This window comes from Plectropomus leopardus, chromosome 12 (genome assembly GCF_008729295.1).
Source record: "Plectropomus leopardus isolate mb chromosome 12, YSFRI_Pleo_2.0, whole genome shotgun sequence".
Classification (NCBI taxonomy): domain Eukaryota; kingdom Metazoa; phylum Chordata; class Actinopteri; order Perciformes; family Serranidae; genus Plectropomus; species Plectropomus leopardus.
In genome coordinates, this window is record NC_056474.1 from 4,885,896 (window position 1) to 4,900,434 (window position 14,539).

At 41.2% G+C, this 14,539-nt stretch overlaps 1 protein-coding gene across 6 annotated transcripts in view; it reads right to left on the reverse strand.

Moving 5' to 3' along the window:
• Positions 1-14,539, reverse strand: part of LOC121951239 (band 4.1-like protein 3) — a 72,370-nt gene that overhangs the window by 2,534 nt on the left and 55,297 nt on the right. For 3 of the 6 annotated variants that reach the window (XM_042497500.1, XM_042497499.1, XM_042497502.1), the window contains 11 exons: positions 12,978-13,013; positions 12,451-12,516; positions 10,454-10,639; positions 9,724-9,786; positions 8,083-8,778; positions 6,579-6,611; positions 6,263-6,340; positions 4,721-4,804; positions 3,507-3,605; positions 2,419-2,499; positions 1,924-2,039 (listed from right to left, as the gene is read on the reverse strand). In XM_042497500.1, the coding sequence (XP_042353434.1) occupies positions 1,929-2,039; positions 2,419-2,499; positions 3,507-3,605; positions 4,721-4,804; positions 6,263-6,340; positions 6,579-6,611; positions 8,083-8,778; positions 9,724-9,786; positions 10,454-10,639; positions 12,451-12,516; positions 12,978-13,013 (1,533 nt within the window). In that variant the 3' untranslated portion in view covers positions 1,924-1,928. Of the gene's footprint in view, positions 1-1,923; positions 2,040-2,418; positions 2,500-3,506; positions 3,606-4,720; positions 4,805-6,262; positions 6,341-6,578; positions 6,612-8,082; positions 8,779-9,723; positions 9,787-10,453; positions 10,640-12,450; positions 12,517-12,977; positions 13,014-14,085; positions 14,140-14,539 lie in introns of all 6 variants that reach the window. The other 3 variants (XM_042497504.1, XM_042497503.1, XM_042497501.1) reach the window with 3 other exon arrangements.

A 14,539-nucleotide genomic window follows, 5' to 3' on the forward strand; every position in this document is an offset into this window, starting at 1 on the left:
CTCTGACACACAGATATTAGACAGCACACACACACACGCGCGCACGCGCACACACACAGGACTGAGGGCAAGGCCGCGGAAACAAAGCCAAGCATTCCCATCTGGTGAGTCACGCAAGTACACACATGCACGCTCGTCATCCCAAACCCTGCGCCTTGGGATCCGTTAAAAATAGTGAAGCTTCAGAGCCAAAAGGTGAATGAAAATAAACCGGACAATTCCAGTTTTCCAGATTCAAAATGTTTGGCAGAAAAAAGGTGGCTTAAAGAGGTTACGACGACATGCTGCGGTGCAACTGAATGAGACGTTTCCCTCGATGCAGCTTCACACCTGAAATAATCCTCGCGACTCTGCCGGCGGACAAGTTGGAACACAAATGGCTGCATTTGTGAAGTTTGCAAAAACGCCGCCACGAGGACTGCTGACCTATTTATTTCCCCCCACGCACAAAAGAAGAGTGCATCTGAAAGGAGCAGTATGTCACACACTGTGTCCCGGAGACACAGTTTTAACATGTCAGGGCCTCACGCGTGAATATTTCTCCCTACAGTAATTACTGTCATTGATTGTTTTTAATGTATTAATGAGTAAACGATGTTAATGCTGTTGGATAACAGTGAACTTATTTTATGAACCTTTAATCAGCAGAATACTGTTGACATTACTGATTAATCTGGTGAATATGTTTAGTATAAAACTTTTTATGCAAAACAAACCTCAACTCATAATATTTGTATAATTGGTCGATTAAACAGCTATCCTGTTGAATGATAGGATTTTTTGTAGTTGAAATCTCAGCGAATTGACTTATTTCTCTCAAAAACGGGGGAAGAAGGAAATGAAAAAGAAGAAATTACCCACAAATTCAGAAGAAATTACTGAAAATTACAAGAAAATCAACTGAAAATTAGTAAAAATAAACAAATAAATATACTAAACCAAGAAAATGGCCTGGAAAAATGCTTAAAAATTGTAACAATTTTGTAACATAATTTTAAATATATATTTAAAATTATGTTACAAAAGTTTTTCCCTTGACATTTTTCCCTTTTTATTTCTTTAATTTTTTTTTCTAAATCTACTTTTTTTTTTTTGCAATTTGTGGAACTTCTAATTACCAAGTTACTCATTCACTCATTTCCCCTTGTGTTTTTTTTTAAAGAGTCACACTAATTTGCAAAGGTTTAAATACCTATGAAGCCATCTGAAAGCAGCAAAAGTAAAGTGATGTTGCTCCAGGTTTCAGAGGGTTAAGATCAGATTTCTGTCGATACGGGTTTGTTTGCAGACTGACTGAGACGCAGAAGCCGGTTCAGCCGGTATTTAATCACTCATCCCTGCTGGTGCCCTTTGTGAAGCTACACAATGTAGACAAAACTATGCATACTCCAGGATTTCACTGAATATTGCACGACATGCAGGTACAAACTTGTTTTTCGGTACTTTGTGACTGAATTTTAGAAGAAGTCGTCACCAGTTTTCCACATTTTCTTATTCAAGATGCATTTTTGACTTTCTTCTGTGTTACATGTTCTGCACACACGGCAGCTCTCTACTAAAAAAAGCGGTTTAGTTTCTCTCCAGCAGGGGGGAGTGTTGCAGGCTAATGACAGGAGGTTGCATGAGACTGTCAGCAGCATTACTGTAAAGGTTTTTAAGCCTAGTCATTACGAGTTGAGACTGTAATATCCGGTCTGTGTGCACACACACGCATCAGCCGACCTTTTCCCTGCAGCGGGAGTGGAGCTGGAATGACAGCAGCATGATGCATTAGCTGTAAGTGCTACAGAAGCAGGGCCGTCTGTACCAGTGAGAAGATGGGAAAAGCAGCATGCCCGAGAATGGGGACCCAGTCCGACCACAATCAAAACCAGACTGACACGGACAGAGCCGGGACCAGGACTGGGACCTTTGTTGTCTTACCTGGGTCAGTCCTCCCCCTCCTCTGGCGTGATCTCTGTCTCTTTATGTACCACTACTTTGGTCACTGACATGTCAGGATGCTGTTCTTTAGCCTCCTTTATGGCCTGAGCCAGAGCCTTTATACGGGGGGTGCAGTGCCAGGAGGGATCACCAGGGGGAGACAGAAAACGGGGAAGACGGGGAAGGCGGGGAGGGAGCGGGGATGTTTGATTGTGAGTCAATATGCCAACAGGGAAGCCACTTTTAGTCACATTTGACATACTTTCAGCATTTGTTAATGTCACATCACGAGTTAATGTGTTTTAATTCATATCGTCACATGCTGATCTACATCATGTGGCTGTACTGTGATCGCAGAGCTCAAGAGAAGGTCCTGCGGGGAGCTTTTACTTTTTTAATAGTTGTTGCTCAAAACTATTTATTGACTTAGCAGGCAAAGAAAATAATGAAGCTAGTGGAGAATAAATGAGAAACGGTATGAAAACTTTAAGAGACCTCATCGTGGTCGATGTCTGTATCTCCCGTGATCACGATCCTTTTCTCAATTCTCGTCTCTGATATTCCTCCTTTCACCGTCTGAGAACAGAGAGGACAAAAAATAAATTCATTAATAAAAATCAACGCACACGAAAACATATGGCAGCATCTCAAAGCTTTCTCAACCCTTTGAAAGCAAATTGGTTTGATTTCTTTCAAAAACACAGGGAGAAGGTAATGACCAAAAAATAGTTACAACGTACAAATAAATGACCAGAGAATTTGTTTCAAAAAAAAAGAAAAAAAAAGAAAAAGGGCAGTAAGAAAAAAAAAGACATGGCAACAGGGCAATAAGCAACTGAATAAAATTAGCAAGAAATTAGTAAAAGCTGACCAAAAAAATGACCTGAAAATTCGACGCCCCAACCCCCAAACAACAAAAACGTAAAAAAAAATAAATAAATGAAAAAAAAGGGAAAAAAGGAAGGAAGGCAATGAGCAACTTAACAATAAATGACCTGCAAATCAGCAAGAAATTAGTAAAAAGTTACAAAAAATTACCTGAAGGTTAGTAAACTATACAAATATAATTTTCTGGACATTCTTCCTAGCTTTTTTTTTTTCTTTTTTAAATAATCACTAAATCTACTGAATCTTGTGATTTTCAGGTCATTTCTTGCAAACTTGTTTCCCCCTGTGTTTTCAAAGATGAAATTAACAAATTTGCTCAGTGTTCAAAGATTTAACTACTTTTGTCTGAATGCAGCAAAAGAAAAGACTGACGTTCCAGGTTTATAGTTTTATCATGCCGAATCTTTCTGTCTAAATCCTTAAATATGTCAGATAACAGGAACTTTGCATAATTATAAATATAAAAATCAAATTCTGGTTGATTGACAGAAAATTAATCTCTAGCTTCTTCATGACCAATGAATCATTTGAGCAATTTATTTAAAAAAAAAAACTCTTTGTATTCCAGGAATGTTTTAAAGCATTTTGAAGTTTAAAAATCTGCAGTAAAGAAATGCTGAAGCAGACATTCATTAAAGTCGTGTTTCAGACTTCACGTGTTAAAGGACCCAAAGGGACAATAGATGAACTCTGACCTTTGTGATGTGCGTGGTGGTCGTGGTGCTGGTGGTTTCCGAGGTGATGGTCTGAGCACTCAGCAGCACCCCGGGGTCCACGTCACCATTCGTGTCGACCTGTTGACGAGCAAAACACTCGATTTCAGAACGACCCGCTGACAGATTCACTGAGTCCCGATCAGATATTACTCAGCACTTATTGGTGAAGCTAAATTAACAGATTTTTTTGGCCACATACGGAAGGAATAAATCAAAACAAGCTTAAAAAAACACAAAATCTGCCACCTTAGCTAGCTGCGATGGTGGCTGTGTACGATATTTGTGTTATTGTTTGAGTAGAAGTCCAACGAATTTTTTTTTGTTTGATTTTGTCCAACTCCTGAAAAAACAATCTGTCATTTTAGCAGATAAAAGCTAAAAAAATATTCACCAGTTAGTCACTAACTTTGCCTGTTGTTTGCTGCTGGGCAGGTCAATATTTGTGTAATTTAATATTATGTTCTATCTGCTCAGCATGAAACATTAACTACTAAGATTTTTAAAGATATTAAAGGGCCGCTGGGAGAAATTTAGAGCATTTATGTTGTCTGGACACGCTTCTAAACATAGAGGTAAATTATAAACTAAAAATTCTCCTTATTTGCTTTGCATATATTAGTTATTTCTAATTCTTTTTTATGAGCAGTTTTTTCCCCCTTAATCACAGACACTAAACCCTTAATATTATTATTAGTAGGTTTTATAATTTTAACTTATTGTCATTACATTTTATAGTGCTCTTGCTGTAATTTCCCCATGTGGCTATTTTCTGCACTTTCATATATTTGCACTTTTACCTGTTTTAAATCCATAAGTTTATTCTTTTATTGGCATTCTACCTGTTTTATTTGAGGTTATCTCCTTTATTGGCATCATATCTGTTTATACATACGGTTATTTCTTTCACTCCTAATTCTCATCTGCTTTTATGATCTTATTTCTCTTATCTTCATTTTGTCTATTTATTTATGAAATGGTATTTTTGTACTTGCACACTCATATGTTCATGTACGCCGTGCTGTTTAATATTCATGCTGTAACGTTCTTAATGTTTTTAAATTTTTGGTTATGTTATAAGAGGTGTTTGAAAAGTTCTGTTTAAATAAAGATTATTATTGTTATTATTATTCAATCACAATAATCTCTCACGGTCTTTCAAAATGTAAAACGGAGGTAAAATCATTTTTTTGTACCTCTGCAGACTCATAGGTGATAGTTTTCGTCTCTGTGTGGACTACAGGCATCTCTTTGGTTCCCACCTCCACAACATCCAGACTCTAATGGACAAAAAGGACAAATGAGAAGAAATAAATGCATGCAGAGAAAGAACAGCAGCAAAACCATCTGTGCTCTGATTTAATTAGCTGTCTCGTTTGACCGTAACTGCTGTAGGTGTTCACTGCTAACTGTACGTCTCTGTTCTTAAAATAGCTCCACCCCGCTGTACTGAACAAGAAATCAAATTTATAAAAACATGCTAATAAAACTGAAGCTTTCATTGAAGGGTTGAAATCTCTAAACGAGCGTGCAGTCATGCATTAGAGTCCCTGATCCAGTGAAGGAGTGGATACTGGAGGATGCAAATCATAGATTTTAATTAATTGTGTGCACCAGACGTCCCCTGATCTGCTCTAACTGTGAAGTTAGACTCATGTCCATGCTTTTGGTCGAGTTTTGCCCCTGATTATTAGTGGCAGATTGTGTCGGCAGGAGGGGAGGGTGGAGGTGAGGTTACAGGGCCGAGGCGGAGGATGCCGGAGCTGATGCAGGGTTACCTCCGACTGAGACACGGCTGGAGGTGGACGGGCGAGCGGGTCGTCTGAGGTTAGGGGTTCAGGCGGAGTCGCCTCGCTGGACTTCTCATCTTGCTTCTCTCCTTTTTTAAACACTTCAGCTTGGTCTGTTTCTTCTGCCTTCACTTCTTCAAATGCAACTTGTCTCACCTCTGAAGCCTTTTCGTCATCTTGGTCGTCTGACACTCTCGCTTCTTCCTTCTCTCCATCTGTCTCTTCTTCTTCTTCTGAGCTGTCCATCTGTGCACGGTAATATTTCTCTTTTTCAGAGGGCAAAGGTTTCAAGATGTCTGGACAGCTCTTTTGTCTCTCATCCTCCGCTCTTTCCATCTCTTCATCCACCTCCGCAACACCGTTTTCAAACTCCGTGGGAAACTCCTCGAAATACTGAACTTCATTGGAGAACTGGACTCTCTTGCAGTCTCCCTCTGCGTGCTTCCTCTGCCCTGCTGCTAACTCCTCTTTCAAAGTTTCCACACACATTTCTGCTTCGTCCCCTTTGTTGTGTTCGTCGTCCGTTGGTGGCTCTTCCTTTTCACAATCTTCGATGAATGCAGGAGCAACAGTGAATCTGGAGCCTTCATTTCCGTGTTTTGACATCAACGCATCCCCCTCCACACCTGCATCCTCTCCCTCCTCGTCTATTACTTCCTTATTTCCCTTTTCTGCTCCTGAGGTCAAATCTGCAGACTCCGGTGAAGCTCTACTGCCAAACCAGCTCTCATCTAACCCCGAATGTGTTTCTGCTGGCTGTTTTTCTGCTTCTGACTGCTGCTCTGATGATGCTGATGTGCCTGGATCACCACATTTTGCTGGTAAACTATCCCTACTAATACTTTTGTGTAAGACATAATCTAGCTCCCCCTCTGCAGGCTCTGCTGACACTGTGAGCTCCGCTGTAGCGTGCACCGGCTCGGCCTTTGCAGCCTCCGTGATATTCACCGTTGGCCCTGTCGACACGACTGGTGCTGCCTCTGTCTCCTTGGCAACCAGCTCCTTCTCCTCTGGTTCAGCTGACGTCTGTGAATGATAATTGTACCGTTAGATGATGTTTTTGCTTCACAGTGACAAAAATAAAATCCACGCACTGCAGGGTCGTTTGGCATCACACCTGCTGGAGAAAAACGGTTGTAATGTGAGTTCTACATGTTCAGAATTTCACAACAAAATGACATGTAACAGGTGCAAATATTTCAAGACAATTAAGGTTTGAGTTACACCATTTAGAAATCTGTGAGGACCAGAGAGGAGAGGTCACCTTTTCAGAGGAGGAAACCCATCCCAGCGTAGACTGATGGGACAGAAGGATGGACGGACACAAAGAGAGAGAGGAAAAAAGAGGACAGTCAACAGTCACAGTGAACACCAGACACAGAGCAAAGGGAGAGAGAGGGTGGGAAAATGATGTAAATAATGGGCTGTACACTTCTGGTCGATGTGCTCTTGTCTGACCAAATTCTCATTGGTCCGACAATCGCTGGTATGACTTTATTAAAGCTGTCTGTCCACCAAAACATTTCTTTTCCCAGCTGAAAAACAGCTTTTGTTTTGTGCAGAGTAAAATAATAAATCATATATATAAAGACGCATCTCATCTGTACGTGCCCATATGTTTTACAAATTTTTCAGGTATTGATAATCCAGAGGGTAAGTTAACCTTTTGTCTAACCCTCCCCTGTGAAATTTCATGAATTATCCAAGTTTTCCATGACCATGGGAACCCCGTCATTAATTCTTTAGTGTCCAGGATGTCAGATTTTTCTCATCAGTCCTGTTTAAGACTTAGCAGTGAGACAGACTTGTGCACGCAGCTCAGATGGAAAAGCGTTACAAAGCAGCGTTTACTTTGGGTTAATCTCACATTGGAGACATTTATTTTTTACTCACGGCTTTCCCCTCGCCCCATGACTGAAAAAAAACCTCTTTGGTGGACACACACTGCTCAGTGCACTGAGGACATTTAGTCATTTTAGAGTGTGCAGGTTTTTTCGACCAAGACTTTTTAAGGTTGATTATAGCCCAAGAAAATGAAAGACATAAAAAAAGTAAATACTGTCAGGATTGTATGGAATACCATTGTGTAGCTCATTAAATCTGCTGAACCTAAAGTTGAACAAATCCTTAAAAAAATCCCTCAAATAATAATCCGGTTTGGGATCGCTGAATCCACCAGCAGCAAAATTTCCCACTAATCTGCTTTTGAAAAACTTAAGAACAGTGAAATCTCTTTTCAGGTACACCCATACAATTTTTCTTTCCCCCCTGACTTGATACAGAGGCAGGAGGGGATTTTGGAGGATGATGTGGGGAAAGCTGCAGAGGTGGCACTGAGCCAGGGCTATGAAGTCACTGCTTTCAGGGAACTGATAACGGAGCTGAAGAAAGAAATGATGCAGCTGAGCAAAATGGCAGAAAACAAACAGGAGCCTGCCAGAGCCCCCATTTCTTTCCTTATCAGCTGCGGGAGCCGGCTGCGAAGGCAAGGCGAGCTGTGAGAGCTGTCAACAAACTCAAAAACAAACCCAAAACAAGTTGAATCAAAAAAGAAGCAGCTTGATTGCAACAGAAATTGGCAGTTTGGCAAGAAGTGTGAGAGTAGACGCCGGGTGTTAAGGGACCATTAGCCATGCAGAGCGCTTAGTTACACTGTTGTTAGGCGGGTTTGGCTGCGGCTGGAGGGAGAGGCGATGGGGGAGGCTGAGGGGGGTGGTGGAGATATGGAGGGAGGCAGCCAAAACCAAGTTGTGGTTTTCATACAGTACCACTACTAAGGATGTAGTTGAAGATTCAGAGAGAGTAATCTGAGTCAGGCCGGGCTTTGACTGCTCCGTCTGGATTCCTTCGAAGGTGAAGATTTCTGCTTTCGCCTGCGGAGCGTCAAACGCCTTCATCTCTTTTACTTCCTTTGTCGTCACACTGATGACCTCAGACGCTTCGGTCTTCACCTCCTCTGATATCCACGACGCCATTGCCTTTTTAGGCGAGTCAAAACCTTTACTCTGAGTCACGTCGTCAGTTTTTATCTCCATCTTCGGACTCTTGACTACAGTTGTTTTCACTTCTATAAAATTTGCATCTTCTTTGATGGATTTTTTCTTTTCATCCTCTTCAGCTTCGACCTCTCCGGGGGACTCCTTATTTTCACCCGCAGCACTTGTCTCTTTGCCCTCGGTGTCTGCTTTATCCTCCGCCTCCTTCAAGATAATGAGGGTTCCTTTCTTGTCTATGATGGCCTGGGACACTTCCTGTCTGACAGCTCCGGGGCTGACCTTCATCTCCGCCCTCTCGGACACCTCGTCCTGGGAGTCGGGGGTTTTCTCCTCCACCTCCCTCAGGGTGCCGTCCATGAAGACGTCGTCGTCCATAGTGGTTGACAGGCTAATCCCGTGTGGCCCCGAGGAGGTGGCCAAATCGGTCGCGATACTATCCACCATGTATTTCACCAGATATCCTGCCGCCTGGGGAGACACTCGGCTTATTGGAAAGGGATCGCTCAAGTTAACAGACAGAGGGCATCACAAAGCCAAGACAGCGAGAATAAGCTCAAGAGACTGTTTCTCTAGAGGTGACACACAAACTGACTGAGCTCCATATATATTTGGACAAAGATGCACAGTTTGGAGGTCGCTCTTATCCTCGCCTCTCTGCACAGATATGGTTGTAATATCTCTAAAAGAACTACGAAACTGAAGAGTAAAGGCCTTTACTCGCCCGAGAGCATCACAAATAAATGGGACAACTTGCAAAAAAAGGAATTCCTGCACACTGTCTGTTTTGCATCAGACTTCAGTTTGCATGATGAAGGTGTAGCTACTGAAATATCCCTTTGAAATCCTTGTTTTTGCAAGTTGAAGAGTGTGCAGGAAATCTTCTGAAAGCTGTTCTCTGCTTGTCCCTCTCCTACTCCATTATTTTGTTCTGACTAAATGACACAAAAATGCAAAATAATTGCCAGCAATTATTTTGCATCAAAACTTTTCAAACTGGCAGTTAAAGGTTAAATCTGATTGATTTTAGTAAGATTTATATCAAATTTATATCAAATATTGATTTCAAAAGGCTAGCATCATAGTAAAAAAAACTTACATTATTTCCTTTTAAGTACATTTCAAGCTTCATTTTTTTTTTAGGTTATTTTACTGGCCTTTTTTTCTTTATTATAGGACAGCTTGAGAATGACAAGAAAGGGGGCAGAGAGAAACCTTGATTCAAATTTAAAAAGAGATGAGAAAAAGAGAAGATAAAGGACGAAGAGAAACCTAAAGTAAAAGTCAAAATACTAATAACTGTGCCAGGGTCCAAATATGTTTGGAGCTACATAGAAACAAAAGATCAAAACAGAGCACGGCACTCAAAAATGACATATTTCTCAACATGTGAAAAACAAAGAGGAAGCAGCTTACTTCAGTGATTTTAGGTTCTGCCTCCTGTTTTGTCTCTTCTCCTGCAGGCTGCTCGTCTTTAACCTAGAGAAGAAAAGAAAAGAAAATTACACATAATGAGACTGACACAAGAAAGGACATGTCCAGTGTGACAACGTGGACATGATCCAGATCCCAAAGCTCTTCCAGTGAATCCGCTTCTTTTGATTCCAGTCAGTGAGCCACCCACGTTCGATGTCAGTGATTAGTCTTCGGAGGATTTAATTAGTGCCGCTCATTTGTCCTGCGTGAGTTCATCAGATTATGACACACAACACAAGTAAAGCAGAAACTCTGATAAAACCGCTCCGATAACTCCGGCACGTAATGTCACCGAGCACAACAATCTTATTACTGATTAATGTCTGCGCCATCCATCACCGAGACAAATTAACATGTTAATCAGCTGCTGATGAGGACTGAAGACAGAAGGTGAAAGTTGCAAAATGGGACACATTTATTTGTGCAATAAGTCAGAAAGACTGAGATATAAATTTCCTCCATAAAAGGTGCTTCTTTGAAATATAAAATGTACTACACCATTCCCTTTTTTATGTCTGTAGCTCCATTATAATTACTGAATTTACTGCACTAAGACTGTTAAAGCAAACACTCCAGAGATTGATGTCTTTGTTACTGTTAAAATCTCCTCGGTGATGTCATGCTTCACACACACATGCCGTCATTCAGTCTGCGGAGGACTGCAGCTTACATCCTGCGGCTCCAGCGGCTCTATCATCGGAGCTTCATCCGCTCTGGTGGAGCGCACAGGGGACGAGGAGAGTCTCTTCTCCCACTCTGTCAGGCCCGGCATGCGGTCGCCCGTCTCCAGGAAGGAGCGCTTCAGTTCGCTGATGTTGGTCTGGTGCTTGACCATCTCTTCCGGAGGCGAGGTGTCCTGCAGTAACCGTCCAATTATGATACAAGGAGATGAGGCCAGGGGCAGTGCGGAGGGAATGACGGCCATGCTTTATGTACGCAACGGAAGCTTGCAAATCCAATAAATACACCCGCCAAAAGAAATGTTGGGAAGCATAAAATGCAGTTCTGAAAAGGTCTGAAATCAACTAATGCAGACTTAAATAAACTGCATAATAAGCTTAATTCTTTGTGCTTATTGTTCACAGGGCAGCTCAGGATTCTCCCTGCACAAACAGCAACCAAACGACAAAATGTCCACTCACACAGCAGCTGTTACTGAGAGAGTAGCAGCTTGTACTTAAATGCTAAGCGCATTTAGGACCAATGAATGAAATCAATGAATCAAATGATTGCATGCACAGATTCACAGATTTAGTTTTACAGGTTTTGTTAAGCACTCCCAAGTCTCGTCAGAAGCTAAAGCCTAATCTACAGCAGGGCGCTTGACACTTTTGAAGTGTTGCTTGACAGACATTATGTATTTTTGACAGAAAACAAGTGCTGCACAAAACTCTTCTTTCACGCTGTGTACCTAAAAATTTGTGTATGTTGCGAAAAATGCTAATATTTTGTAGTGCAATGTGACTGGTAGTTAGGGTTTACCAAACATTGGTTTATTTGTAGCAGTCTGCAATGACTTAAACATCTGCCACAGATTTTTGGATTCATTAGGAGCACTATTAAAACATATATAATTTCAGTCATTTATTGCAGCACATTTTTTAAGTGCAGAGTTTATTCTGAGCACAGAGCGAGCAGAAGAAAGTGAAACTTAACTGTTCTTTCTGCTGGGTCTAACAGTTTGCAATCACTTGCAGAGGCTGCTTCCCTCATTGATCTGAACAGCTCTGAGCAGATCAATTATCCACTCTGTGAGTCACAAACTGCAGCTGAGGAAAAAAAAAACTCAGAGAGCTCTGCCTGTGGCTGCGTTCACAGACCGGCAAAAACCTCAGAATTTGGAGAGGGGACAGAATTATATCAAGACATACACGCATTTAAAAGAAAAAAAAGTTACTATTATCACCATGGAGATACTAATTTTCAATCCACACAGACCGCGACCTGCATTCAGCGCCTCTGTCCACAGAAACAGCTGTCTGACAGCAGCAGCTCCTGCAGAGCTGAGAGACCCACGGCTGGTCAAACTGCCTTCACCAGGCTGACCAGCAGCAGATATTTACTGAATCCACAAAATTTTTATGTAGGCTCCACAGAAAGATCTCAACAGTGCCTGTATTTATGTATTCACTGCTTTTCTTTCCCCACCCATCAAAGCGAGTGAGGGGTATCGGCTGCTGGCAGACAGGGAGCTGATCAGTCAGAAAAATATATGGTGAATAAGTTACAGTAGGTTATTTCTTTGATTTCAAAAAGCATTTTTTGCAGACTATTTTTCACTAAATGTGATAGAAGTATTTGGACTGAAATATTTACAACAGAAACATTTGTCAAAGATTAAATTGCTAAAGTTGCGCTTTTGTTTGTCAAGCAAAACTCTTCAAAGGTTTCAAGCACTGTACAATCGGCCTTGAGGCCTCGACAAATACTGACTTAATTCAGTTTCATTTGTGTTGCTTCATTTCTTAAAACAATATTAGGATGCTCACAGCAAGAAATCTGTTAGATAAAAACTTAATCACTTAAAATTCACACAGGATATCCAGAAAACAAATTCTAACACTGGCAGCGCTCCTGGTATGTTAGAGGTATTTGTTATCAGTTAGGACTCTTCATACAAAAAGCACCTGCATGCATATTTCAGTCATGCGTTGTTTTCTTACCAACCTCTAGCATCAGATTACTATGCTTGATAAAAACGTTTTCCCCTTTTACTCGTCTTATGAAACTATACTGCAAAGACAAAAGAGGGGAGAGAAATTGTAGTTATCGGTGTTGTGCTGTTTATAATTTTGACTTGTTAGGAGAAATGGGGAGCTTTGTCTTCTTATGGTATGGCAGTAAATGGCATGATGGCATTAGAAAAACCTTAAAAACTGTGAAATCTGACTCCTGGGTGCAGCAACAGGAAAAGAAAAATGACTCCACCATTAACAAACAATAGCACTTTGAAAATGAGCTGGAATGGTGTGTTTAGCAGCGACAGCTTTGCGGCAGCAGTCTGTGAAGTGAGGTCAGGCATGAGTGAATGGTCGCTCTGGTGTGTGTTGTGTTAGCGAGTGTGTCAACAGAAGCTGCAGCAGGCAAGCCGAGGTGGGGCGAGGGCACAAAGTGACTGATGTCTGAGTGGCTCAGTGCATCGGGTGGTGGTGGTGTGATGCACTGAGCAGGGCCATGAAGCGAGCCCAGTGTACCTGAGTCCGCATCTCAGAGTCCTCATCTGCGTCCGACTGACAGCAAGTAAAGAGGGAAGGACAGAGAGCGTGAGACAAGGAGGAATTCAAGAAAAAGATGAAGAGACACATAAGGGCCAATCATGCAGCGGTAAAGAGATAAGGAGCAGCAAGCCGTGAAAAAAGAGAGTGTAAGGATGGTGATTGGATTTAACAAAATGAAGAATACTGACACAGAAACTGAACATTTGCAAAAGACCTCACCCAAACAGCAATTGTCCAATCACAGCCTTAGCAACTATAACCAGCCATGACAGCCTGTCAAGCTTTGAATTTTTTAAAGTGGTGTGCATGGAGTTAAAACAAAAGTACTTTCTAAAAGCAAAAAAGCTTCCTGTGTGTCCTATGAGGAAGTCAGTCAGAATTTATGGTAATGTTTACAGCACTGCTTTGCTCTATAGTGTTATGATAATGATGATATTTAGTGAAGTTTACACTCCAGCAATCTCAACCACATTACCAGAGGTAATGTTACATTTGACAAAGAGTCCTCCTCCTAAAACCATTAACCCCTGAACCCTTTAAAGCGAAAACAAACGGCTTGAAAAGACAAACAAGTATTTAGGATAAGCGGCTAAAAGGGGTCAGAATGTAATTACAGGCTGATCCTACAGTTCTCCTTTTAATACTTAGAGGACAAGGAAGCTGCCTTTTTGCCTGCATCCTTAGGCTTTGTCTTTCAGCAGGTTATTATGTATGTAGCTATAAACTGCACCTTTAAGACCCACTTTTACAAAATTCTTACAAGAAAATTGAAGCTTGACAGGTGTGCAAATTTAGTCATTGGGGCAAAGAGAGCCAAAATAAAACAGCCCAGATGTGTCTTCATGACTTTGGCTCTCTGCTGGAAAGTATTCATGTTGCAATTGATATAAAGTTTGGTTACAATACATTAAAAAAGAAAAAAAAGAACTAAAATGGCATAACAATATGCAATGCATGCATCTCGTGCAGGAGTTGAAGTGCACAAATTCTCAAAAATATTTCAATGGGTTTTACATCTATGATGTTGGTAGGTCTATCATGCCTAAAATGCCTTAAATATGACATCTTTCCTCGGTGTACAAACCTCTGTGGCGGTCATCTCTCCATCAAAGGCAAAATCAGTTTGTTCGCTGTCAGTCTGCTTTCACAAACAGACCAAAACCGTTCCGAGTGGCAAGCAAGAAAACAACAAGAACCCAACTTGTAAACCCTTGAAAATGCATTTGTCAACAGAGATTCTTCATAACCACAAATGGAACGAATGGAAATGCACTGGTTTGTTTCTGTGAGCTACACATCATCAGACAACACTGCAGATAAGTTCAGGAAAAGAAGAACTGAAAGTAAAAAAGCAAATGAAAAATAAGCAAGCAAACAGACTCAGAGGAAGTTGAAACCTTCGGTCAGTCACTTGGACATTTAAATATATTACTTTGGATTTGAACAGAATCCTGGTACAGTATATTAGTGTTGTTGCTGGCCAAACATTCACCACTGGATTAAAAAAATTGGATTTGAACAGTAACCTGACTTTCAGG